The sequence below is a fragment of the Trachurus trachurus genome, assembly GCF_905171665.1.
Source record: "Trachurus trachurus genome assembly, chromosome: 3".
NCBI classification, from domain to species: domain Eukaryota; kingdom Metazoa; phylum Chordata; class Actinopteri; order Carangiformes; family Carangidae; genus Trachurus; species Trachurus trachurus.
In genome coordinates this window covers 40,492,748-40,520,494 of record NC_139893.1, presented here as the reverse complement: position 1 = coordinate 40,520,494, position 27,747 = coordinate 40,492,748, and the positions used below count along the sequence as shown (strand labels likewise).

At 41.9% G+C, this 27,747-nt stretch overlaps 3 protein-coding genes across 11 annotated transcripts in view; all 3 read right to left on the bottom strand.

The window, feature by feature from the left end:
- Positions 1-4,698, bottom strand: part of csnk1g1 (casein kinase 1, gamma 1) — a 53,908-nt gene extending 49,210 nt beyond the window's left edge. For all 4 annotated transcript variants that reach the window (XM_083993628.1, XM_083993629.1, XM_083993630.1 and 1 more), the window contains exon 1: positions 4,471-4,698. The gene's annotated coding sequence lies outside the window, so the exon portion shown is untranslated. The remainder of the gene's footprint in view (positions 1-4,470) is intronic.
- Positions 4,699-5,822: 1,124 nt separating this feature from the next.
- LOC311008202 (sorting nexin-1-like) lies at positions 5,823-14,647 on the bottom strand. Its single transcript, XM_084001660.1, has 15 exons — positions 14,515-14,647; positions 13,361-13,508; positions 12,113-12,246; positions 11,913-11,979; positions 11,669-11,712; positions 11,422-11,563; positions 11,254-11,332; positions 11,034-11,109; positions 10,023-10,136; positions 9,737-9,830; positions 9,374-9,579; positions 8,450-8,593; positions 7,904-7,984; positions 7,135-7,206; positions 5,823-6,994 (listed from the first exon to the last, which is right to left on the bottom strand). The coding sequence occupies exons 1-15, from the start codon at positions 14,632-14,634 to the stop codon at positions 6,944-6,946; spliced, it is 1,572 nt and encodes a 523-aa protein (XP_083857786.1). The 5' UTR covers positions 14,635-14,647; the 3' UTR covers positions 5,823-6,943.
- A 4,016-nt stretch (positions 14,648-18,663) lies between these two features.
- Positions 18,664-27,747, bottom strand: part of neo1a (neogenin 1a) — a 179,654-nt gene continuing 170,570 nt past the window's right edge. For 5 of the 6 annotated variants that reach the window (XM_083993545.1, XM_083993546.1, XM_083993547.1 and 2 more), the window contains 6 exons: positions 27,433-27,677; positions 26,730-26,822; positions 26,181-26,351; positions 23,470-23,757; positions 21,002-21,138; positions 18,664-20,337 (listed from right to left, as the gene is read on the bottom strand). In XM_083993545.1, the coding sequence (XP_083849671.1) occupies positions 20,251-20,337; positions 21,002-21,138; positions 23,470-23,757; positions 26,181-26,351; positions 26,730-26,822; positions 27,433-27,677 (1,021 nt within the window). In that variant the 3' untranslated portion in view covers positions 18,664-20,250. Of the gene's footprint in view, positions 20,338-20,379; positions 20,540-21,001; positions 21,139-23,469; positions 23,758-26,180; positions 26,352-26,729; positions 26,823-27,432; positions 27,678-27,747 lie in introns of those variants that run through there. The other variant, XM_083993550.1, reaches the window with a different exon arrangement.

Genomic DNA, 27,747 nt, shown 5'->3' with positions numbered 1-27,747 from the left:
ATCAAAATGTATAGAGTGCCGAAGCGGAAGCAGGAAGTAACGCCATCATGGGTCCTCAACTCAGAAAAGGTCTCCATGTAAATGAACGGGAGTCAAAGTTTTATTTCGTGATCTGATTGAATTGTGCCATGAGAAAAAAATATGACCTCTACCTGTTTAAAACATCACGTTTCATACCGAGAAATCAGCAGTTTGTTGTAAAACTATTCCGAGGAATCCGTAACCAGAAAGACTGCAGGTGGTGTAGGTGACGTCACCACATGGCGACCTTCCTTTCCCGTGTCAGTTGGTGACGTATTTTTTGTGGGACACAGATCTGTAGTCCGTAGAGCGTCTTTACACTAAATACATTCTTCTGTTGCCGTTTTACGATAAACTGCTGATTTCTCGACATGAAACGTGATGTTTTAAACAGGTAGAGGTCATATTTTTTTCTCATGGCGCAATTCAATCTGATCACGAAATAAAACTTTGACTACCGTTCACTTAGCCTACATGGAGACGTTTTCTGATTTGAGGACCCATGACGACGTTACTTCCTGCTTCCGCTTCTCTATTGTGAAAATATTACATACAGCTGTGAAATGTAATACAACTATGTACTGCTTCTGTCCCTGTGCTATAGTATTTGACATAATGAGAGGTGGCGTTGTGAGGGGAGCAAGCATTTCAGAAGTGTGTTGTTTTTCTTGTGTCCATGTGAGCCAATTGCAAAATAAACACCGTGGAGTATCTGCATTAAATTGCAGTTTATTATCCTGCATTCAAGTCTGTGTGAATTCATCTCAGTCGACCACCTAATTAATAAAGTGGAGATCGAATTCAAGCAATCTGCTGGACTGTTACTGTGGAATAGAAAATGCTCTGTGGTCTGTACAAATGGCTTCTCGGGTTGTGCTTAATGGCTGCTTCAGTTTTGATGTAAGGTGGGGAATCCCCAGCTCTTTATCCCGGTGGAGGTGCCATGTCTCCTGATAAACCAGCACGTGTTTGAGGATACACACCTTTTGGCACTACATTAAAGTCATTTGGTTTGTCACGCGGAGAACATCAAAGGGTTTTAGACACTCTAATGCCATTACAGACTTAGCTTATTGACACTATTATTTACTGACTTATTTACCATCTTTTTTGTAAGCATTTGAACGTTTCACAACTTCTGCATCAATCTGTCAAGTACATTTTACTAATACTATTGCTAGAGTTGCTTAAAATTTGCAATGCAAATATAGAATTTATTTTTTGTTTAGTTAATTTTATTTATTTGCACCATAAAAGTCAAGTACAATTACAAAAACAGAAATTAAACAAGAATAGTAAGTTAAAAACCCAATATGGGCTTATACACAACACCTCCCCAAAAAATACACAACAAGAACAAAAAAGAAAGCAAAACAAGTGCCTTATTAGACAGCCAGGACCAGGTTGCACATTAAAGCGCCCCAGTATAGGCAATATGCATGTTGTATTGTGCATGTAATAATACAAGGAACTGATACTGACAGAGCTACATCACTGACAGGAATCGGACCACAGACAACCGAGGTTAAATGAGAAGCGATTCTTAATTCCCACCCCTACATCTCCAGGTGCAGCTCTGAGCTGATGAGCATGATGGAGAAATGCTGAGCTGGTGCTCAGTTGTTGTAACTGTGTCCATGCTTTGTGTATTGAGTGTCATATTACACTTTCATGGCGGGGACTTGAGTTGGTTTATGTGCTGGACTAGAGTAGATGTGTGGTAAATGTGGCTGCCTGTTTTTGCTGATGGTAAAGCTGCATGACAGCACAGCCTTGATGTTAGATAGGTTAATCTGATGCTGTCATGACCGGAGCATGAGCGCACCAGAGATACCGACATCAATACGCGCGTCGACTAATGAACCCATTTCTCATTAAATGCAAGACATACACAATGATTTAGCATTGTAATAATTAACACATTAGAATGTGACTCATTTAACTTCCAAGATAACTGCAGTCATAATTATTTCATCCATGAGCTAACCTCATACGTGCAATGCAAATTAGCATGCACAGAAATACCATCGCATATTATTTTTGAACAACCGCATGTATTTAATTCTGTTCAAGTGAAATTGTGATTCTCCACTGTGAGGACGTCCAACCACTTTACACTTTTAAAGGGACAACGAGGAGTTTTGGAAAAGCGAAGTGTTTTCACACTACATTTATGAGCCTCCGCACCGTGAAATTCTTTGACCGGCGCAAGACAGACTCATGTTTTCATTCATCAAGAATTAAAGTCAGAGGTTCGAAGACGATCAGATACCGTCGTAGTTCCGACCATAAACGGTGATCCGGCGCCGATATTCTCATGACTCGCTGCGACACCGAAAGTAAAGAAACGCTGGTCGGCTCGATCAGCATTTCCACCACCACTAATAATAACAAAATAATGATAGAGACAAAACGATATATTTATCGAAAATGGGCCCATTAACAAGTGCGGGTAGCGGAGATTCATCCACATTAACGTGAGACTTTTTTTATAACCAAATAGAAACTCCTTGTTGTCCCTTTAAATAAAAGTTAATTCACCATAAACAGAAGTTGTCATAGCTAGAGATGCTATCAACATGAAGCTGCTGCGACTACAGATAAAATGTTTCACCGCTCTCTCATCTATGGGGTGTCACTGATATGGTATCAGGTGGAATACACAACTGACTTTCAATTCTCTGGATTTTTTTCTGAAAATTATGATGCACATGCAGATATTTAGTTAGTAAACAAGATACAGTTAGGGTACATGAAAACCATAGCAGCAAGACTGACACCAAAAAGATAAAAAAAAAAAAACTGATGATGCTGTAATCCAAACTGAATGTTTCACAAGTTTGGGGAAAAAATTATGAAATTGGTTAGGCTATTGCTAGTTTTAAAATACAGCATCATTCACTAGTCCATTTCCTTCAGTGACACACAAAAAGGTGGGGATGAAAATTTGCCTGTCAACATATCTTGAGAACCTGAAATGCTTCTAGCTGATTAGCCTCTATTTAAAAAATGACTAATCTGTTGACATCTTTTCATTTTTACAGAACATAAAGGCTCCGAGCAGAGTGATTAACCTTCAGTGGAAAGATCAGCCTGAGAGGGGGCCCTGCTGCCAACAGCGCAGACTCCTACTGTGGCAGCGCCAGCCAGCAGTTGCCTCTCTCTCTCCTTTAAACCAGCACTGATCACCTACAACTGGTAGGAATCTACAATATCCATACTTTTTCTGCTCCATTGATTCGTGCAGAACAATGCAAGCACATACGACTGCTGTGTGTGAAATGCACCCACATCTATGAAAATAGTCTCATGATCTCAAGAACGGGTTTAATCTACAAATCTCACAAATAGTGCACCATCAGCAGAAGTATATCTCCCATTTCGTGATTACAACGTTTTAGCCTGCTTGAACTTCACTGATTGCTGCCAACAATAATTCATCATGGATCCACACTGCTCTGCTTTTGGACAAACATCCAGGTCTATGAATGCAATGTCAACTTCAGGGCTGGTGTGTGCATTGCTCTCTTAGAGCATGCCACACTATAACTTAGTGGAAAATGGGATAACCAATTATGTTGATAGATAGGGGGACGACTCTATTGATTCTGAAACAAGTCATGTATGCAGTGGAGCCAGGGGAAATCCGAACTTATCTGTGCACATTTGAATGAGCAAAGAACATCTAGACTGGGAGGGAGGTACAATCCAACTTTAATATTTCCACTACAATCAAACTTGGACCAATTGAGTGATTCAAAACACCTCTGCTCAGGCTGAGGAAGGGGCCTTGGTTTAAAAACAAAACAAAAAAGGCTCATTTTATATTTTGTCCCATCCTGTGTGTCCATCCCTGAGCGTGCACCGAGGAGTAGATAACAGGACGTATGTGAGGACGTGCAGGGCAGAGCAGCTGAGGCTAATATCAAGATGATCGATCCTTTGTAAGCAGGCCTCCGCTTCGGTCAAAACAAGGAAGCGGGCTGGCAGTGTTTTACGGACAAAAGGCAGCCTTGACAGCCCCTGACATTAGTGATGGTCACATCGATTAGTGATCCAACTAACCGTCAGCCAAGTTAGCCAGCCCCCCCCCCCAGCTCCCCAACAGAAAACCTAACTGACCAGAAACAAAGCTAACGTTAGCCAAACACTGCTTAGCCACAGTGGCTGTTACTCTGGGCTTCAAATAGTACATACGAAAAAAGAAGAAAAAACGCCACACACATTTTCTTGTCAATGATAAACCAAGGTAGTCAACGGTGAGCAAATAAAGCCGCCGGACTCGTCGCCTGGTGTTAACGCCTTTGCTAACACCCACTGGTGGGGAGGTAGGTGACAGCTGGTCCGAGCGCAACAAGGAAATTAGCTCCGTTAGCAGAGAAAATATGAGCTAACAGCCAAAAGCCTCCTGTCTAAATGTTGCTCTGCTGGCGAACACCACAGGCTCACCTTCGCCGTGATGAATCCACACGATGCGGACGCGGCTCGTGTATCCGTCACGCCAAAATGTAACACGAGTGGCCGGGGCTAAAGTGTGCTGGGGTTTTTTTTCGCTGTGACTTGTCGCTGGTGTTTCACGCCAGCAGCGGAGCGTCGTTAGCGGCAGCAGCGCTCTCCATTCTTCGCCGCTCGTCTGCCTTCGCTGCCCGAGAGAGGTCCGAGCGCACCGGATGTAGAAAGACGGCACCGCCCGCCTCACCGAGCACACTTCCAGGTCAGACTGATGGAGGCGAATTAACCATCAGACCTTTGGAGTAATGCTGTCACTATTAAAACAATATTGAACCACACACCTAGAGCAAACAGTCAAAGTAGTGCAGTTACTCAAGAACGGTTCTTTTATTGTAGGCAATCTTTAGGCTGCTGCTTTCTTCATATTTACAAAAAAACATTTCCCATTGTGGGACTGTAATTCTATGAATAAAGAAAATGTAGCCTATCCTTTACCAGCATTGCAAAAATCAGATTTTATGCATCACTTCATGTGTAAGTCACTTTTTAAACAAATGCAAACCCTGACGGATGCCTGCTTCTTCATGCTGACGATTTTTTATTGTTTATTTTATGCAGTGCAAATACAAAAATGTAGGTTATAGATTATTCTCTGGGCTTCTGGAGCTGTTTTTTTTTTAAATCACTTTCTGATACTTTAAATGCCAAACAATTGATCATAGTGATACTTAGTTGTCAGACAAATTGATAAACAAGTACTTACTTGTCTTGTCAAGAAGTTGGAGAGCTCAGTCAAAAGTTACTTTTTTTTGGTTCCAGATCTCCACACAGGCCCTTTCATATTGTGCCTAGTTAAACTGCAGCAAGAGTGCAGTCTCAGTACTAATGATTATTCTTGACTTTGGAGACAGCTGTTCACAAAATTACTAAAAATAAATAAATAAATAAATAAAAATCAAGTGCATTTATGAACTATTCTGGAACTCCTGAATGCATCATATGAACTTCAATGGGACTGTAGATGTTCAAATTTCATTTCATGTTAATCAGTTTCATGATTTAGGTCAAATGTATATCTGCTGTGTCACAAAGCTTTGGCAATGTGTCGACAGGTTTTCTATGAATAAAATACTGAAGATCAGATGTAATTTTCAACCTGCAGTTCCTGTTAACCTTCAATACATTTCTAGAAAAGACACGACTGTTTGAAATTGCAAGAGATCGGGAGTGGGTTGTTTCATCCATGTTTCTGAACTGAAATCACAGCAAAAATCACAAGATACAGACATGAAATAAAAACCGTGCCCAAGATTTAACCAATCATATTTTATTTTGTACATCTACCTGTATAGCATTTCCAGGAAAATGTGTGTGCTAATGCAAAGTGGTTACAAAAATAAAGCACATTCTTACGTAAATATGACATGACAGAAAAAAATACACTTACAAATGCTGAATAAGAAAATAAGGGACCGGATCACTTGAATGTCTGTGCCTTTCTGTCATGGTTAAACCAATTAATCAACAAAATGAAAATGCGTGGTTACAAATAATATCTGACAGAGTTTGTATGATTCAATTCAAGTACTGTACATGTGTACATACATGTCAAGAGTCATTTACATCATGGGCAATAAACAATCTCTGCAGCAGTTCCAAATGAGTTCCTCTGGGCCTCAATCTCTGACACAACAAATCTAGGTACTGAAAACTCTTGTGGAAGAAATTGAATAATATCATAAACACGATTCTAGCAAATACATCATCGTAGAAAATACCAACAAAGCAGTGATTGCATCTTCTCTACCTGCTCTCACTGTAATCTTACATTTCATTTTTCAGTCAAGCCTGTAACCTTGTGATGTCTGAGTCTGAATATGATTTATGATCTAATATTCACTGTGATACACTGTAACAATGTGCTAATACTCCTGGTAAATGACCTTGGTCATCAATAGTGGTATTTTATTAGAAAAACAAACAGCTTCTCTGACTGTACAATACATTTTAGTGCATCAAAAACATCTGACATGCATCCATCGACATAAGCTGTTAGAGACTGGAATGACATACATACATATCTTCTAATGTAAACTATAGACAATGTTACTCTAGGGCAGTACCTCAGTGATAATTCTTTAATATACTGGTTTAAGCAAGAAACATAAATACATATCCCACTGAGAGTGATAGAGTTTGACAAATACCATGGCCATGTTACCCTTTGTTGGATACCTGCATTATACCATCTTTAAGTCACAAACGAAAGAAAAAGAAATGTTATGTAAATGCGACAGCTTATTATATCAAAGAACTGTACAAGATAAGAGAATACACTATGATTAAAAAGACAAAAGAAAAAAAATGGATGGAAGTTTCTTGTGTTTCAAAAATTGTCCTCTCAGTTGCTGGTCAAGAGGTAAAGTGTTCAAAAAAGGCAGTTGGGGTCTTTGAAAAGTCTCTCTCTTCATTAAGCTATTGCCTTTGCCTCAGGCAGGAACGCCTCCCAGAACTTTATAAGCTGCAATATAATAAGGAGAATAAATATCCAGTGCAGTGCATGGTTTCAATACTTGACGGTCACTACCTTTAGAATCATACCACTATTTTAAAGTGTGCAATGTACAAAGTAAAACCAATAGTGAATAGTTCAAAGATTACCCGTTGTTGGGACTGCAGCATTGCCTCCAAGTATTTGATTATCTGGCTCTTGAAATCCTTGGCTTTTTCTTTCTGAAAAGACAAAAAGTTTTGTCACGTCTCCGGCTCTCTGCCAATGAAAAAGTCAGTAGAGGGAATTTATGCTGGAACTTCCACATATTTCCAACATGCACAGAGAAGGAAGTAATCTGAGGAGGTCAGAAGTGCACAATGACAAGTAACATCACATCACATCACAACTTTAATCATGAGACCAACACATTTTTGTGTTATCAGGGTCAACATCAAATATATTTTTTAAAAGGGTAAGGATGAGGAGGAGAGACTTTTTTTTAATGTCCTGGCTCTTGTATTTGTTCATCTTCAAAAAAAAAATCCACTGAAGCAGGTTTTGCGTGCTGAAATTTCTCCCCCCATGATAATTCAACAATCCCCTCCTATAGAACCTCTATTGAACATGATAAATAATAAACAATCAGTTAAATGAAGTAAATAACCAACAAAGTGAAGGACTTCTCAGTCGTTTAATAGCCACTAAGCAAATACACTGATTTGTGATTGTGAACAACTGACTGTAGTTTAGAGGGAGACTTTGTAATGTGATGAAAGTCACAGGCTGAAACTTGCTGCTCTGCTAACTGAGAAGCCAGACGCTCAAATATACAGCTCCTGTAAAACCTTTGAGATGAAATGGTCTTCGTCAATGAAATATAACATTTTTCACTTGTCCTCTTTACCTTCCTCAGCTATTATAAACACATCAACATACCTCAAACCTGAGGACCTCCTTGCGTACAGTCATGCCGACCCTGTCAAAGTCTCTCTCGTACTGAGTCACCCTGGCCTCCCACTGTGGACGTACATGAGGAGGAAAAATAAATTACAATTACATTATGTTTGACTATCTTGATTTTTTCCAGCATGTGATGTTCACATTTTAGAACATGACACTTGGTATTTTTAAACACTAAACAAATGCAGATCAGCTGCTTATTCTGAAGTCGACTGATTGTTTAATCTGTGCAACTGTTGTGTTCCTGTCACTGATTATCTGGCTGCAAAATCTTGAAGGAATTACTCAGATATCTCTCTTATGATAAAAGATCAACCGTTAAGCCAGAACAAACAGATCCACTTTAAAAGAGCAGACTGCAGCTACAATTGGGTGGTGCACAGTTCTTTCCCATCAAACCTGGAGATCACCTGCCTGCTGTTTTTGAGATTTTAAACGACATGAGAGGACTTGTGACGTCTTTCGCATCAACGTACAGACCTCTGTGAGCTGGGTCAGTTGTGCAGCGGCTGTGTTTGTTACCTCAGTGATCTCTTCCTTGGCCTGCTGCAGTTTGTCCGGCTTGTTGGCCCACAGCAGCTTGGCCTCGGCCTCTCTCTTCTTCTGGAGTGTGCTCTGAGCCTCCTGCCATCGTTGCCACGCCCGCATGCGCTGGTCAAAGCAGCCCTGAGGACATGAAGTTTAAATCATATTGTAGGCGTTTCTCAAGTCGACACCACCTGACCGTCCCACTAACCAAAGGACAGGTAGCATGCTTGCAATTAGGACTTAGTACTTTGTCCCTGGTTTATTAGATATCATTAATTGCTGTATATTCTAGCAAAGTACAGGGTTCAGAAATAAAGTTAAGACTCCACACAAGATTAGAGATGAATTTTAGCTTGTTTTAAAGTCAACTGACACTTGATCCAGTTTTGATTGTGTCTTTGTTTTAATACATTTTTCTGTCATACTCATCTAAAACCATCTTAAAGAGGAACTATGCAAGTCTGGTCGCTCTTCTGCTGTTTTACTAACTCTCTACTTTACTCTCGGCCATGTGCATTTGTTTACAACAAAACTGGCAAAAAATCAATAGATGGAGCGTTGGATAACGTTATATAACATATACGATGTTACGACGTGTCTATCTGTGTTGTCTTAACTGTCATAAACAAAAGATTGCGGGTTACGTAGCATGTTTGTGTCACGGTGTCACAGAGTCACAAGTCATGTAGTTAACTTTCACAATTTCCTCCAGAGCTTTTTAATTAGGGTCAAAATGTAGCAAAAAATCCTGCTTAGTTCCTCTTAAAGATTTGTTTTTGTTGGATGACAGCGATGTGTTTTTGTCTTTATTTTGATCTTGTTATGTGTAGTGTGTTCAGCAGTCCTGAAGAATCATAACCTCATCTTATCTTCACGACTTCCTCCTCCCTATCTACCACTGTGCAGCTGTCAGCTCACCCGCACAGCGCCCAGCAGGCGGATGTAGTCGGCCAGCAGCTCTGCGAAGATGAAGAAGTCGCTGGCCGCCTGCTCCTGATGCAGCTGCTCCATCTTATCCTCCACCTCTGCCAGCTGGGACAGGGCTCGCGAAAGGGCCGTGTTGTCCTCGGAGTTTCCCAACATGGCCATACTTTTGGCAAATACTGCCGTGTTCCCACACAGCTCTGGCATCAAAGGAGGGAACAGAGAACGTATTCAGTCCGCTTGTTTCACCCCAAAAGCCTTTAGCAGCTGCAGCGCACTCAGGGTTTCTTCGGTTGAGACAAGTAGATGATAAACAAACTGGACAAAGACAAGTCAAGAGAGTCGAACGCAGCTCACCCTTCCTGTGATTGACCAGGGAGTCGACCACAGCGTGGAGCTTCCTCAACTGCTGCTCCTCGTTATCCACCTCCTGGAACTTGTCCTCAAACCACTGAGTCACACGGCAGAAAAGAGGACGCCATCAAGACACAACCAAACAAGCTCATCGCCACTAGAACAGCAGACCTGTCTGTCTCGCTATCATTTCAGATGCAGTAGCTACAATTAAAAGGACAACAATTCTCTGGAACCATCCGACCAGTGCCATTTCAGTTGAGACAGTAAAAGGACCTTTTCAACTTACGGTGTCAGACTCGTTCATCTTGATGGTCATTTTGTTGACGGCATCTGATGCTTTACTGATCATTTTGAGGAAACCAGCTCCACTCAGTGCCTGTGTGTTCACTGCCCTGGGAAGCTGGAAATAAAAACAACAACACAATAAAGCACCTGAGTTTGGCAGTTTGGCATTCTCAGCAATCAATCTCTTTCTCATTTCGCTTTGCAGCTTCTACTGACTACTGACTGCCACTACTACTACTACTTCTTCTACTACTGACTGGAACCAGTTGCTAAACCTCAGCTCGCTTATTCCCTTTTCCTCTTTTACGAACTTGGTGCGAACAGTTGTGATTTTTGCTCTTGCTTCTAGTTGCCCTTCAAAGTCAGAACTGCTGTAAATATGAGTGATTTTACATTTTGATATGAATTTGTGTAATTGGATTCCTTGCTATGAAGGTACCTATGTATGTCTTTTAGGGCTGTCAGTTTTTAGAAAAATGAGGTTCGAACGATTATTGAATGACCCGTAATTCGTTCAGATATATTCGAATATTACCGAAAATTGACCGGATACTCTCGTTGTTTCATGTTTGACTTCCTGCCCAGCTTGACGCGATTGCTCGCGGCTCTCACACAAACTAGACCAGATGCTGCACGGCGCAAGCCGGCCGCGGAGGTGCACGCCGCGACACCACACCAGCAACTGGCTCCGCTTCTCGGCTGTTCGCGGCCCTTCCGCGTCCGGTGGACGTTCCGCGGCGCTATGCAGGCACCGGGCACTGCAGCCAAAGACGGTATCTTTGCTGCAGCCTGCATATCGAGCAGGTCATTACTGCTCGAATACGAACTTTTCCCCCCACATTCGAACGAATATTCGAATGTCGAATAAAAAGTGACAGCCCTAATGTCTTTATGTTGTCTTTGTAAATGAGAATTGGTTCTCAATTGACATACCTGGTTAAATAAAGTTTAAATGAAATTTAAAAAGTCATTCATACAATTCTTCACCACAAGAGACTTTTATGAAACTCACATCGTCTCTCTCTAAGAACTCTCGAACATCAGGATCTTGTAGTAACGAGGGGTGATACACTATTCTCTGAAGATATCTACAAAAGCAGAAGAAGCAGCAGAAAGGGGTGAGAAAAAGGCTTGAAAACCTGCACATAAAACACAGAAATGTAGTTAAAATGGGGGGAACATAAACACACTACGGCTGAACCAGTGTGAATATAATGTTGTTGGATCCTTACCTCTCCAGTGCTGCTCTTCTTCTCTCCACAAACTCCACTGATGACGGGTCGTCCATTCCCACCTTCACTTTGGTCATTCCTGTGGTACAAATGACAGTCACAAAAAACAAACAACAGAAACGTGCAAAAAATGTAATTTAAACAAAAAGAAGAGATGTGGGAACCCACCTACGACACTTTTCTCAGGTGGCGGAGGGATGATGCAGCCGTGGAGGGACTGCTTTACGGACAGCTTCTCATAAAGACCCAGGAAGTCGCTGAAACGCCTCCTCACAGAGAAGGTTTTACTCCTGAACATGGGCAAAGACGTCTGGTGGTGCACAGAAAGCAAAGAACTTCAGACACTTAGAAACAATCGTGAGATAGTTAGATATGTTATGAGTCATGTAAGAACACACAATATATGACTACAGACCCTTGTAGATACTTTATAGGCCATATATGCATTCATGCCATCACCTACAACAGAAACAATGAAGATGAGAATTAATGAGGCTGCAGTGGTGCATTTAGAGATTTTACCATCTTCCTGAATGAGCTTTATTCATACACACTGATTATTCTATGCTATAATGATCCAGCTAATTTCAAAACTTCACATAGAAATTACAGATAGTTGTATTATGGTTTTGAGTCAGTATAAAAAAACAAGGACTGACCAACTTTCTCAGGGTTGGTGACAGCAACGTCCACATCAAAGCTATCGTTGGCTTCTTCCTCCTCCAGCTGGAATTTTAAGAGAAGAACAGATACGATTCAAAGTCTGTAAACAGAGTAAGTATTTTGGCAATCATAAGCGTTGCAAAAGAGCACATGCAATTGCTCCGCATTTCCCCGGGAGGCTTTGCTGTGGCTCTACCTGCTCCAAGGAGGTGGGGTGCATAGGTGCATGGCTCTGAGTGAAGGAGGAAGCTGCATGAGGGCCGGAGGAGGTGGACAGCTCCTTCCTTCCAGAGCTGCCAGGTTTGTCTGTGCTCAGCTCCATGTGTGCCTCTGGGGGAAGAAAAGACTTTCATGTAGGCTCCTCTTCATCCAGAGAGGAAAAGCAGATGACTGAGCATTGTTACTTCAGACAGAACACACGCTGCACACAAAGAAGCACCACACTCACTTCATCCACAACAGTGCACTTGTTGCTCATTGTGGAAAATCTTAAACTTGCATCTGCATAAATAATGCATTTCAATTGTATTGTTACAAAATAACGAGTGGAACTTTTTCAATTCACTTGCATAATAGTCCCTAATTTCAAAAATCATTTTGCTAATACTTAAAGGGATATTTCAACATTTTGGCAAATTCCCCTATTGCCATAATCCCTATAGTCATAGTAGTAGGTTCATTACCTTTAATTATCGGTGCATGTTGTTTTAAGATCTGCGGGGCAGAGACGTGAGCTGTTCAGCGAACACAATGGAGATGAATGGTACAGGTCCCCTGTCCCTCATCAAACTAAATACACAATCCAACAACTCCAAAACGCTCTCGTGGACAAGTTGTGACCTGCACATTCACCACGCTATGAAATAATCATGTATCATTACGACACATGAAGCAAATACTCAGAACTATTTGCACTTTCGAAATCACTCCACCCCGCAGCCGTGTCTGGAATATAGTTCCAGCTATGCATTCGTCTCGAACATTATTATTTCATGACAATTAAAGGTAATGAACCTACCCCTACGACTATAGGGATTATGGCAATAGGCAAATTTGCCAAAATGTTTAATTATCCGTTTATGATTTAGTCTTCCCCTATTTTATTTTGGCAAAGTCTCCTTACAGCTGGTTGTAATTTATCCTCATAGTGTGGAAATGGGACAGTGAGGGGCATCCAGCAGTTAGTGCAGCATTCACTACAGCTGGATGTTTTGATACCAGGGCGAGTATCAAGTATCAATACCATAACGATCGACTTAACAAGACAAACCCAACATCTGAGTGCGACAGTGTGTAATATATTATGTTGAAAATCAGTGGAATGTCTCTTTAAGAGCTATGTTTAAATAGTCTTGCATGACCCAGGCTTAAAATAAACGATCTCACAAGACTCTGGATTCGTTTTAGAGTCTGTAAATGCTGGAAAATAAAAATGTCTCCTAACCGGCAAACAGGTCGTTGTCCTCATCAGAGTGAACTCCGTTAGACTTGGTGGTCGTGTTGCTCGCCTCCTCCTCACCAAACAAATCCGGAGGTTCGTCACTGACGTGCTCTGGCTGAGAAAGCCCTGGACTCACAGCCACAGGGTTGCTCTGGAGACAGGTGGGAGGAGAAGGTCTGAATGAGAGAGGACCTTGGTCTGTCTGTCTCCTGACCAACACACACAGCAGTGCCAAGTGCAATCAATGAAGTGATAATCAATTGCTACACTTCAGCACAACTTTGAAAAACTTTTCCTTTAATTAATTTTCCATTCTACACTCCTCTACTCAACTATACCATTATATTTACCTGGCATCTATAGTTATTTTTACAATTCAGATTTTCACATTGCATTGACGTTCACATGATAAACACAACACACTGTTAAGAGTTAAATCAGAACTTAAGTTGTGCTTCTTTACTGTCCCATGACCCAGATCACGATCCCTCAGACTGATCTCATGAACCTTTGAATGGGCCTGAGACTTCACTGGACTACATAGACACTTAGATAAAAGCTGCAGTAAAATGTTACTTAACATCGGTGACTCTAATAAGCCACAGCAGAGGAGACCATTCACTTCTTTAGCTTTTGATCCCCTTCCTACATTTTGATGATGACACTTGTGGACGTGCCCATGTGTTGGCTCTAGAATGAAGGACTTGGACACTATCATAGTGGTGTTTCTACCTCCGCCACTGGACACTGATAAGCAGGAATCAGGGGCGGGCTGGGTGGGGTCATGTGAGCTGCAGATTAGTTCAGCGGCCAAACCAAACCTAACGAATTCCTAACGAACAATAAAATGAGAGGAGGCTGGACCGGGATCTGGGTTAACTTGACTTGAGAGCTGAGCACCGACACAGGCCGAGAAGGACCACACACACAGTCAAAACCTCCAACGAGCTAGTCAAGAGTCATTGTGTCCCCTGCTGACGAACTTCAGCTAAGTTCACGGAACAGTTTTGCTGCTTTTCTAGAGAATGTGTCACCGTGTCAGGGCCTGTCAGCGGGTCTCCAGCTGCCAGCTCAGAGCAGATAAAGGGGGCTGACTCTGACCCGCTCCCCTCACCGCTCCTACAAACACCACGGACACGGCCCAGCCGCCCACATACGTTACTGAGGAAGATGTCCTCTCCCTCGTCGCTGTCTCCAGCAGCCATGTCCGGCGGTCCAGCGGAGGGCTCCTCGGCGGAGGGGAAAGGAGGAGGATTCCGGTCTGAGCTGGCCGCCATAGTCCCTGTTGTGAGAGACACTTGACGTAGGCGGAAGTCGAGGGAGGCAGGGGGCAAAAGCTGAAAACTAACGGCTGCAGCGACCCCTGCTGGTCAGGGAGCAACACGGCAGCTCATCAGACAGATTAGACAAGATAATATGAGATGAAATAGCCTAAATAAAATCTCCGGATTGACACAATATTCTCTTTGTGTTTTAAATTGTATCAACTCCATGCAGGGTCACGGTGGAGTGGAGTGGACGCTGGGCACCCTGCACCCTGGATGACATAGGATGTTATATCATTTCAATTATGTAGGCTACTGTAGATCAGGGGTCTTCAACGTTTTTCAGGCCAAGGACCCCCAAACTGATGGCGAGATAAAGCAGGGACCCCTACTGTATTTAAAAAAAAAAAGTGTTTTATTTTAAAGTGGGCCCAGTACCATATATATTAACATAGCTTGTTATTGTACGTTCAATACTAAGCTTCAGGTTTATATTCATGTTTTTTCTAAACATGTTGTATAAGCTACAGTGAGTAGGGTGGCTGTCCCGCTGCCATTTATAAACAGACCTTGTTCACTGATACCAATGCTGATATCAACTATGTCTCTCAACTGCATGATAACCATGCAGACAAGCTATTCAAACTAACATTTTATTTGAAACATAAATGTGGAAACTAAAACATTAGCCTATACTATACTATAAAACATTGTCTAATCAACCAAAAATTCCACGACCCCCCTGCAGCACCTCCACAGACCTCTGATCACATTGTAAGTCGGTTGTGTTCATAATAAATCAGCAAATAAAGATTGATGTTTGTATGTAGAGGTGATGAATAACGACTTGTGCCTTTTTATCAGTCAGGTTCTAGTAAAATCCAAAGTTTTGACATACATTGAAAATACATTAAGTCTAATTCTCATTAATTCCCAATCTTATTGCCCAAGAAATGTCTTTCGTTTGTGGACTTGGTATTGCAGACAGAGTTGGTGTTTTTGTAACCTACCTGTTTTGCTCACATTTGATTTTGAAATCAAACTGCTGGTGAGACTGTACGAGCTGTGGATGTTACCCAAATGTACAGCACTTAATGGACACTTTTGCAGTGTAGCAGAGTAAAACCATTTCATGATGCTGATGACCTTTTTAATTTTTCTCTTACCTCGGGTCCAAAATGATTTTTGCAGTGGAACACTGATTTTTAGATCAAGAAACAGCAGAACAGACACTAGCTCTCATCTTTGTGCAGCCATTCTGAGTAGAATAAATGAACAAATAAAGTGGGAACACTGAAGCCCCTGTTTAAAATTCCAGTCACACTCACATGAACGGTCAGAGATTGCCTTAATGTGTGCTTAATGTGTAATGTCATTGTCCTTGTTTACTTAGCCGCACGTGTCAGCATTTTTAAATATCAGGGATTAATGTGTTGCACTTTATTTCAAAATCATGCCACAATTTGCAGCTACGTCAACAGAGCGAGTCGATTCCATCAGCCACGTTGGCAGAAAGCCTGTTTGCATCCAATTCCATGACTTTGATAAGAAAACTAAAGCTACATGTCTGAGCAAACAACTAATGGTTAACAAAACTACTGTCAACTACAACTGTGAAATGCTGCAGCCTACAATCAAATCATCTTTTTCTAAAATACAGATCTGTGAACAACAGGCGCTTTAATTCTTTAACAATGTGACACTCTTAATTGGCAGTTCTCCTTCAGTGAGGTTTTACATGAAGAGAAATTGAAAGAGGGAATACTTAAACTGAGCAATTATCATCATTAGGGTCCGGGCAGCTTCTTCTTCTTCTTTCTTCTTCTTCCAAGGAAGTCATACTTCCCATGGGTGAAAACTCACCAAACTTCACAGAAACGTCTGACCCCATGCCAGATTCACTCAACTCCAAGGACATGTGCCCCCCCCTCCTAGGGGGGGCACAATAAGCGTTTAAATTTAAAAACTTTAAAAATTCCTACCAAACCAACGGTAGATGCTACAGTGTTGAAACTTCACCACAATGTAGCCTCAATACTGCTGAAACTTTTGTCCACTTAAACTTATTACAAATTATGAAGTCCATCACTCTGTTTTTTTCAATAACTGTAAAACTTTTCAAATGTATCTCCTCCCACAATTTTTGCTCAATTTTCACCAAACTTACTACAGGGCATCTCCAGACTGTCCTCCACAAAACTTGTTTCTCGGATTTTTGATTAAGCAAAAATTGAGCCAACAGTGCATGAAAACGTTTGACTGTAAACAGTACTGTAAACATATACCATCAAATTCTTGCTAAATACATTTTCAATCTTCCTGAAAAAAAATGAGAATATTCTGGAGTCATGGCTGATGAAGTTTGGCAAATATCAGAATTTTATCTCAAAAACTGAATTTTTGAGAACATTTTGAATTCTGCTCTCATGGGAACAACTGCAGCCAATGTGAGAGTGGAATTTATAAACATCATATTTTCTCTTATGAAGCAAAACACGTATCATTAAAAACAAATCACCAACATTTCTATGCTGTCAAGATGCAATTTATGTATTATCAGATTTTTGTTTAGATGACTGAATTTCTGAAATTTTGACCATTTCATCACAACAGCTGCCCGGGCACTGACTCACCTGAGTGGATAAATGAAGCTACACAGCAGGTCTCACTACCAGCTAATTAGCTCAGCGAGTTAGGAGCTGGTTCTTGGTGTCAGAGATTGTGGGTTTGAGACCCAGCAAGGGCGATGATGATGATGATAACCGATCATAATGTCAGATGTCCTCAACACGAAACACAAGACAATTGTCCTAATGTTGGCATCACAGCAAGCCTCTAAATTTAAAAATCCAAATAGCTTGGACTGGACCATGTGCGAAGGCTCCTAACATCTTAGATTCATAGTAGATGTTTGACAAATACATATTATTTTACCTCAAAAACTGATTTTTCTTTTTACTGTGGTTTCAAATCTGCCTACACGACAGTGAATGGCTTACTCAATTGGGGTTCAATCCTCAACTGATGCAAATTGAACATTATAAGGTCAACTGTCTTGTCTTCCTATTCTCCTGTTTGTTGCTCAGAATTGCCTAAATTTGCCCAAAAGTAGCCCGGACCCGACCCATCGCTGCGCAGCAGCTATAATTCTGATTAAATTTTATGACGAAAGTCAATTTACAAAACCATAACAATGTGGTTCAAAATGTAAATTCTTCAGAGTGATCAATTGATTATTAGATTGTTGCTGGTTAGTTCTGCTAATTGATCATTTTGGCTCTGCTTAGCTCTCCCCACTATTGACAGGACTGGAGACTTTGGGTTGTGCATCAGTAGTTACAACCCATTTCAGCTCAGTTCATTGTGTTGTGCTCATTGTGTTTGAAAGGAAGACAAGCAGAAACATTTACTTTGTTAGTATTCATAATAGTTTGTATACACAATGTATAGGAGCACCAATAAAAAAACATCTTTTTTTTGCAAACCTTTTTTTCAACATTTTTTAAAAAGCCACAGATTGTTTTTTCTACAGAAAGCAAAGAAAGCTCTGTACATGAACAAGCAACAACAGAATTCCTCATCATGAGCTGCGAAGTCGAACTCGGCTGCTCAAATTCATATCATCTCTGAAGCAAAAAAACAAAAACATAAAAAACAAGACCAGCTGCCTGCTGCTTACCTAGGACACTACATTACACAAACAGCTTTTGATATTTAAACACAAGATATGTAAGAAATGTACTTTAAAAATTGTGAAAAAGTGCAATACAGGTTCAACTGTTTACAACTCAATAGATTATTTCCCAAATGGAGTCCGGTCCTTTTTCTCCCCCCTTTGTTTTCAATCTTTTTTTTCTCCCCCAAAAAACTTGTTCCTTGTTTGTATCCATAGTTAAAATCTCTTACAGTTATATTGACATTCATGACGATGTACATTTATGAGAAACATGGTATTCACAAAAGTAGAGCAAATTACTATGATTGCAAATGACAAATTTCTTTGGGTAAGAGGGTAATGAAAAACTAGTTTCTTAGATGAACTTTTTCCTTTTCCTTTTTACATCGGATTTGTGTATAGAACAAGCTTCTTTTTTTCTTCATACAAAACCTACCATGTAAAAAAAATCTGGGAGTCCCATTCAAAAGGCCAACATCTTTGCATTGTATAAGATTTGTAAAAGAACCAGGGCGTGGCATTTAATGAAGACCAGCAGGAAAAAACAGCACACACTCCACTGTGGGTAAAATGCACACGTGGTTCAGCATTACAGATATTCTGAAACCAAATATTGGTTTTTGGAAATGACATACACATTCAATTGAAACTTCTCGTATAAAAGATAACTTGTCTGTTGCAGGTGATTGATTGATTGATTGAGTGCCATGTGAGGTTTTTTTTTATTTGTGTGATGTTTTTTTTGTTGTTTGCTTTTTTTTTTAGTTTTTTTTTTTTTTTAAGGAGGGGTGAGGGTCAGCGCCCTGAGTCCTAGGTACCCCAGACCTGTGAGGAGATACTGTCAAGACCCACAGAACGATACAGAAAACTGCCACGGCAGTGAGCGTGGAGGGCCGAGTCGTCTCGACCATCCAACATACAAACACGTTGGTAAGGCTTTTAAAACGGAGCTCCCACAACAAACAAAAGACTGAAACAGAAGACATTTTAATGTACAAAGGGGGCAACACAATGCCAGAGAAGAATGTACTGTAGAAACACATCAGGCTTCTCTCTTCTCTCATGTTGATATGAAAACTGAGCTTCAGGACTCATTTGTAATCCCACTTTCATCCCAAATAATAATAATGAAACAATGGGAAACATCAAAAGAATGAGGCAGTTTAAAAAAAACAACATATATACATGTTTATAAGGATATGTGTGTAAAAAAAATAATACAATAACATAGAAAATAATAAAAAGTCATGGCACAATATATGACACAAGGGGGTAAAAACAAAAGAATGACCATGTTCATGAATAATGTAGGCTTGTAAAGGGAGACTGATATCCAACGTTCACTTCAATGAAACTGCCCAATAGATATACAAAATGCACAAAGAAAACACTAATCAAACAAACACTGTGTGTAGACTGCGTCGCATGAGCACCAACATCAAAACCAGCATATTTTTGGACTTTCTCCATTCGACATGACATTGAATCAACCGTTGCCTCATCTTGAGTGAGCGTTCGCACACAAAGAAAAACCTACCGTGCGTATTTTTGCTGAGGAAAAAAATTCACAATCTTCCGGCTGAAAGCGACCAATGTTTTAAAGTTCATTGTCTCTGAGAATGGTTCTTCATTAAAAGATGAAGCGTCTCACTTTTCTTCCCTCTCATGGCAATCTCCTTCCTGAGACTGAGCAAGGTAAGCCGAAAAAAGTTCCTAAGGTTCAGTCTGGAATTTTTTTTTTTTTTTTTGCTCTGCAGGGGGTGTCAGAGTTTTCTTGGGCACGAGAAGCCATTTTTGTGTCCACTAGCTTCTGGCTCCCAAGGTTTATGATGGGGTGTGTTTGTTTGACGTAAGCCTGTGTGTCTTTTTGTGTGTGTCTGTATGTGTGGCCGACAGAGAAAGTATGTCTGTGTGTGCGCAGCTGTGTTGTGTGTGTGTGTGTGTGTGCGTGCTCATGGCGCTGTGGTAATAGCGTTCAGGTCCTTCATCAGGCCCTCGAGGTGGGCCATCTCCTCGGTCAGCTCGTCGGGCTCGTAGCTCTGAGGGAGAGGAACAGGGTTACTACGAGGGGCGGGGGAGGGGCAGGGGGGGAGGGAGGCAAGCACCTGGAGGGAGGGGAAGGGGGAGGAGAAGAGAGGAAAGGAATAGAGAGGAGGAGAGGGTCAGTCAGGGATCTTTCACAGAGGTACAGGGGGAGTCGAATGGGTGGGGTGAGGCGAGCTGGGGGATGGGTCAATGGTACTGAGGTGTCGGAAATGACAAAAACAAGAAGCAGCGGACAAGACGCAAAACATCCAAAACCAAAGATGTCAATGAACGATCAACAGCCAGTAGAAGATTAGGACATGGAGTGAAGGTTCAATGGTCAAAATAAAATCATTCCAGTTATGGGTTTTGTTAAAATCAGTTATTAAAAGTTGAAATGAATTGATCAAAATGCAGCCGACAACACCACAAAAATGGTAGATTGAAGTTGGAAAGAATAAAAAAGAGAGAAAGAACAAACAGAAAATGTGGTTAAAACCAATGTAACCATATAATCCAGTGCCAAAAATAAAACCTGACATGGATTTGGAAGGAATGTGTGATTGGTTTAATTTTAAAACAAGACTGAATAATTAGTCAATATTTACCACCTTGGTAAAAAACAAAACAAAACAGATTGCACTACTGCTAGCTGCCAGTGTGGGGCGCTATACTCACGCTGTCTACATCCTCCAGCATCTTGCTGGTCTCCGGTACATCAGGGGCGTTGGGCACATTCACTATCATTGGTGTTCGTGTCCTTCCTAGTGTTCCGATGGAGGCCGTTTTAACAACGTGGGGGTGAGTGGGAGGCCCTGAAAACGTACAAATACAATAGTCAGTGAAGGCAACAAACATCTGTTGCTCCGTATTTGATCATGAATGAAACCTTCAAGGATGAGTGAATACATAGTTTGCATGTTAAAGGGATAGTTCACCCAAAATTCAAATTTCACTCATTATCTACTCACCCTCATGTCAACTAAGGGCTGGGAGAAGTTTCAGAGTCCTCCGTGCCTTCTCTGAGTTACAGTGGGGCTCCGTGCAGCACTGCATGTCCATATGACGGTTGAGAACGGAGCTCACTTTTCTTCGTCCAAAAAGACACACCAAAAAACATCCAAATACCTCCATAGTGCTCGTATGTAATGTCCCTCTTGTTTTGAAGCCCCAACATGAGAAATTGTTCAGAAAAAAAATTAAATAAGTCTATGTTTTAAGCTTGTTTGGAGTTGAAGCTCCCAGCACTGCTCTTCCTGGTCCGTCCAAATCTCGTGTGATTTGCATTGACACCCAGTTCACGGCTCCGCAAATCGTGCCAGATTCCGGCAGAGCAACACTGGGAGCTTCCGCTACAAACAAGCTTAAAACATAGACTTATTTAATTTTTTTCGGAACAATTTCTCATGTTGGGGCTTCAATACAAGAGGGACATTACAGACGAGCACTATGGAGGTATTTGGATGTTTTTTGGTGTGTCTTTTTGGACGAAGAAAAGTGAGCTCCGTTCTCAACCGTCATATTGACATGCAGTGCTGCACGGAGCTAGCCTCGTAAACCAGCCTCTCGCGGAAATGCATTTCATTTCATTCCGAGGGAGAGTCTGGCCTCATTGCCGCTGTAAGCATTTGGCCTGAAACCCTCAGAAGGCCGAGCCAATCAGCGTCGCTGCTGTGATTGACACAGCACGTTGGCCAATCAGGGACCGACTGGTGCAACGCCCCGTCACTACACCAACTTGCTGATTGGCTGAATGGGGTTGTCTGTCAACGCTACTACCAAAGATATTAAACCGTCTTTGCTACTACTCCCGCCCAGCTCCCGCCCACCCCAAATGCTTACAGGGGGGATGAGACCAGACTCTCCCGAGAAATGAAATGAATTTCCGCGAGAGGCTGGTTTACGAGGCTAGCACGGATCCCCGCTGTAACTCAGAGAAGCCACGGAGGAACTTCTCCCAGCCCTTAGTCGACATGGGGGTGAGTAGATAATGAGTGAAATTTGAATTTTGGGTAAACTATCCCTTTAAAGGGGACATATTATGGAAATATAATTTTTTGAAGGCTCTTTATATTTGGGTGTTTGTCTTGCCTTCCAGCCCCCAAAATGTGAGAACTGATAAAAAAGGGGCGGTGTTTAGCTCAGTTGGTAGAGCACCCGCCACCCACCCCATGTGTTAAGGCTATAGTCCTCACTGCAGGCGGACCCGGTTCGAATCCCACGTCGAGTGCATGTCATTCCCCCCCCTCTCTGCCTCCCATTTCCTGTCTCTCTCTCTATTATCCTATCCATTAAAAGGTGAAAAAGCCCTAAAAAGAAAAAAAGAATTGACAAAAATTCTGTAATGTGCAGGCTCCCGAGGTTGAAATCCACGTGGTTTTACGAGCTGTTCCCTCAGTTGTCTGATAATGATGTAACTAGTTTTCGAATTTGCATAACCCCACCCCTACCTGGTACCAGTAGAAGGGGCGGGGCAAGCAGTGGTTCATTTGCATTTAAAGGGACAGACACTGAAAGCAGCCGTTCTGAACAGGGCTGTTTAGAGAGGATGAAAAGAGCTGTGATGTTTGATCCTTGGGGGATTTTGACCAAAGCATGTCACAGACATGTCTTTAAGACACCTGGGAACTATTTTAATTTGTGGAAAGGGGCATGATATGTCTCCTTTAAATTCACGAAAAAAAAAAAAAAATCTTTATGGTTGTTAATTAATACATAACACATTTAAAATTATTTTAACCCCAAAAAGTAACCTTCACCTCAAACAAATAAGGATTCATACATACATAGATTAAATAAATATGTAAATGAAAATATATGAATATAAAACAGACAAAACAACTGCCACTTTTCGCTGTGTCACATAACCTTCAATATAAATCTAATTTCAAAATGAATCAAATCAAAATATTGACAAATGGGAATTCAGGCATTTGTAAAATACTGTTGATCTTCATCCATAAATCTAATCTGTAACACTGAGGTTAATGGCTGAGAATCATCACACACACGAGATTCCCTGTTATGTTGCCCCTGGTCACTGTGTGGACAGTTTGGGTGACAGAGGCTCGTTTCCTGCTCTCACCTGACCTCAGCTCAGTGTTCAAGTTGTTAGTGTGAGTGTGTGTGTGTGTGCTGCTCCTCACCGGTCTGAGCGAGCAGGGGAGTGCTGGGCAGGGCGGGCGACTCATATGATGGATGGCTGCTGGCGGGGATGGCTGGCACGGCGAAGCTCTTGAGCGGGTGGGCGTGGGCGTGCGGGTGAGCTGGGCGGTGCGGGGGCAGGTTGCTGGAGTAGCTGGGCTCCTCCTCTGTGGTGGTGGAGCCGTGGTAGCTGCCCTCGGGGTCGGCCATGATCTCTGAGGGGCAGGAGGCCTGGGAGGAGGCGGTGGCCGGGGGGAGAGGTTCTGAATTGGGCGTGTTCCTCACTGACTCTGGAGAGAGAGCAGACGTTGGGGGGAGGGGATATAATAATAAGTACAGGAGTTTTTATCATATTGACTGACTGGGAAAACGTCTACATCAGATTTGTGATCTATGAAGTGGCTTCTCTCTTTTCTATTTACACAATTCAGCAGAGCTTAGTCAATAATGGATCCATCCATCAACAGAAAACTGTCACATCTGATTGCCATTTCATCATTGAAATGATTTTGCCTCCATCTGTGAAGTTTTCTTTATGTCAGTGAACTGAATCTCTATTTTGTGGACGGTTTACATATGTCAGCTCAGCTCTGGGAATAGAATAGAATAGAATAGAATAGAATAGGTACTTTATTGTCATTCAAATACACAGTGTGCATAGAATGACATTTCGTTTCACTGACTCTTGGCACAAAACAAAACAAAAAAACGTATAGGCAATATATAAATATAAATAAATTAAAAACAAGACAAGTGAGGTCGGTCAGTCAATTAAGTGCTCTGTGTGCATATGGAAGTATTCAAAAGAATAACAGTTAAAGCAACACTAAGGAACTTTTCAACCTTCATATAATATTTTCAGAACTTTTGTGATGGTACATTGACTTACAACAGGTTGAATGACACCTCTGTCATGGCCTGAGGGGGTCTGTATCACCTTCACTGGCACTAAGCAACTTTGAGGAGTATGGTAGGAACCCAGCTCTCACTTAAGTTTCACTTTCACTTTCGCGAGTCACGACGAGGAGGGAGCAGCAATGCAGCACCTTTCCGTCGGATTGTGTTTGTGTGTTTACTGAGAAATGATCCGCTGGGAACAGAAACTTAGTTTGGACGTCTTCTGTTAATTTCCATGCACCGGGAGATCAGGATGTTTACGGCGCTACGTGCTAGTGCTCATGGGAAATGGAGTCTTCCTTCAGGCAAAACACTACCGCTTTGGGCCACTGGCCAAACTCAACCAAAACTGAAAGTTCTTTAGTACTGCTTTAAAAAGTTAAAAGTGTTATAAGTGGCATGTGCAAAAATTAAGAATTCAGCTGTTTCGGAGGTTCAGCAGTCTTATGGTCAGGGGAATGAAACTGTTGCAGAACCTGGTTGTTCTGCTCCTCATGCTGCGACACCTCCTCCCAGAGTTCAGCAGTGAGAACAGTGGTGAGAATGGGAGGGGGGAGGTGTGCTCTTCTCATCCTACGGAGGAAGTGCAAACGCTGCTGTGCTCGTTTTACCAGAGATGTGGTGTTTGTTGTCCAGGTTAAGGTATCTTTGTGGTAACTTTGTGCTTTTCACCACCTCCACTGCTGTGTTGTTGATGCACAGTGGAGTGTGACTGGGCTGATTCTTCCTGAAGTCGACAACGATCTCCTTGGTTTTGTCCACATTCAGGAGAAGGTTGTTCCTGCTGCACCAGTTCACCAGCTGTTCCACCTCCTCTCTGTATGCCTGGTCGTTGTTATTGCGGCTGAGGCCCACTACTGTCGTGTCGTCCGCGTATTTGATGATATGGTTGGTAGTGGACTTGGCGACACAGTCGTAAGTCATCAGGGTGAAGAGCAGCGGACTCAGGACGCAGCCCTGAGGGGAAGCGGTGCTCAGGTTGATGACTTCCCCACCCTTACAGCCTGGGCTCTATCAGACAGGAAATCCAGAATCCAGTTGCACAGTGTGGTACTGAAGCCCAGGAGTGCCAGTTTGCTCACCATTATATACATTATACAGTATATTATACATTCTAATTGTTTTATTATTATTAGCCTTGTTTCCAGGACTAATTATGTTATGTTATTATGTTTCTATGCTTTTATCTCACTCTGTAAAGCAACTCAGGTTTTTGGTTTTATGTTTTTTAATGTTTTTGATGACTGTGTTATTTTTACTTGTTCTGTAAAGCACTTTATAACTGTATTTTGAAAGGTGCTATACAAATAAAGTTTATCATTATTATTATTATATAGATGATTCAATTTATCTAATAATGAAAATAGTTACTGCAGTGTCACAAAAGTCCTACAATTAATCACAAACGTATTGATTCAACTGTAGTATACCTTTACTGACTGTCGACTTTATATGTTACTACAAAATGATTCTGAATTGACACATCAGTACTGTAACTGTAATTCAGTTGAGACAGTAAGTTGAAATCACTGCCATGTCTGTCAGCTGCTTTAATTGTTCAGTTGAGTTTTTTTCTTTTTTCTGGAGGAAAAGTTGAGGTGAGTAGAGAAGACCATAAAGAAAATAACCTCAGAAGTGAGGGAAATCAGAGAGAAGGGATTAGTCATACTCTGGACAACTGAAATATGATTGTGACAAGATGGCAGCTGCATGTGGATGAATGAACAAACGACAAATCAATGAATGAGTTGCAACCATGTCCCGGACTTCTCTGTCCAGCCGTCCAGCAGGGGGCAGTGTCTTTGTCTGGTCTCACCTGAGGAGTCCACCCTGTCTAGATGGGAGATGGGGGTGGCGCAGGCGTGCGGGCGTGGGTGCCCGCTGCCCTGGTGGTAGAGGTAGCTTCGTGTCGGTGACGCCAGGCTGCCCATGTGATAATGGTGGTGATGGTTATCAAGGGAATGGATGGGGTGAGCACTAATCACAGCTGTGAATGGAAATGGACGTGGATACACACAGACACAAACACAGGATGAGATGTTTAACCAGCTGTAATAATGAACGTGGATGTGAGTGTTGCTTTGAGTTACAGAGACATGCAACTTTGCTAGTAAACAGTGAAATACTCTCATCATCTGTCACTAAACTCAGGAAGGAGGAAACAAAAAAAACAAACAGTACGAATGAACATTTTATGGGAAGCATGAAATGGACTTGTTCCCTTGATTACACATAAAAATAGCATGAGATATATTTGGAAATTGTTTATTTGTCTAAGTATCTATGCTGTAACTCCCAGATTTATCATAACACACTCTCTCGCTCTCTTTCTCACACACACACACACACACATACACACACTTACGCTGAGGCGGCTGTGCGTCAAAAGGCATCATCATTTTAGGCCTCATCCCTCGTCGGCCTGCTAGTGTAGACATGCTGTCCTCTGATTCGTGGCCTAAAAGGTACGATGGAAACCAGCCAATCAGAAAGAGTTGCTACTCTGCTGTTCTTTTTTTGTGTGAATGATCCATCTGCAGAATTCAGGGTCCTGAATCTGTTTGATATCACTGCGTTTTGATTGCACTTCTAAAGCGTAGTCATACCCAACGCTCTTCTGTTGTGGACTTATCTCATTCAGTGTGTTTACTGAACTTGCAGGAAGTTGCAGTAGCATCGGTGTGCGCTCGCAGCACCGCAATAATGACAAGCAATGGGCATTATGTATGAAAAGCATGAAATGTTTTGCATGATAATCAAAGAAAAAAAGCAACAGGAAAAGACAAAGTGTTGACTTGTGAAACAAAAACATCGCAATTGTAAATTCTCCCGGACTCCTCCAGTCATGCTCCTGGAAGCAAAGCTCAGGGTGTTAGCACATTTCCTGACTTAAAAAAACAACGACAACTGTATTCATAGTCAAGCTCTCAAAATGTAGTTTCTCGTCTGCCAGCGAGTTTGCTCAGCATTATCATGCATGTGAGCTCAGGCAGCAAGGGTGACATTCCCCCTTTGATCTCTTTCCCATAACATCAAATATTACGTTTTCCCCGTCGGGCAGGACTGACCACGATAGGAGTTGCGTCTCTGCTGCAGGTGAGGGTTGCTTTCCAGGCTGCTGTCAGCCGGGGTGATGTCCTGCGAGGTGCGAGGGATGGGTGTCTCGGTCATGACCGGGTTGGGCTCAGGTGATTTGTCCATGGGTTTGAGCTCCAGTCTTTCATGGTGAATCCAAAGATCGGGTGGCTTCAGGTCTTTGGAGTTTCCCTTGTACTTGTGGGAGCCGTTGGAGGACTTTGAGGCGGCCCGCTTCCTGCAGAGAAAGGGTTAAACTAAGTGAGAAAAGTGGCCCGAGAAGACGATGATGTACAGAGAGAAGGAAA

Excerpts from the sequence above, each read along its gene's own strand:
- LOC311008202 (XM_084001660.1), bottom strand. The coding sequence starts at position 14,634 with ATGGCGGCCAGCTCAGACCGGAATCCTCCTCCTTTCCCCTCCGCCGAG. Across the intron at positions 13,509-14,514 it reads AGGACATCTTCCTCAGTAAC|AGCAACCCTGTGGCTGTGAG; the intron begins GTATGTGGGCGG and ends ACCTGTCTCCAG. Across the intron at positions 10,137-11,033 it reads AGTTCTTAGAGAGAGACGAT|CTTCCCAGGGCAGTGAACAC; the intron begins GTGAGTTTCATA and ends TTTTATTTCCAG.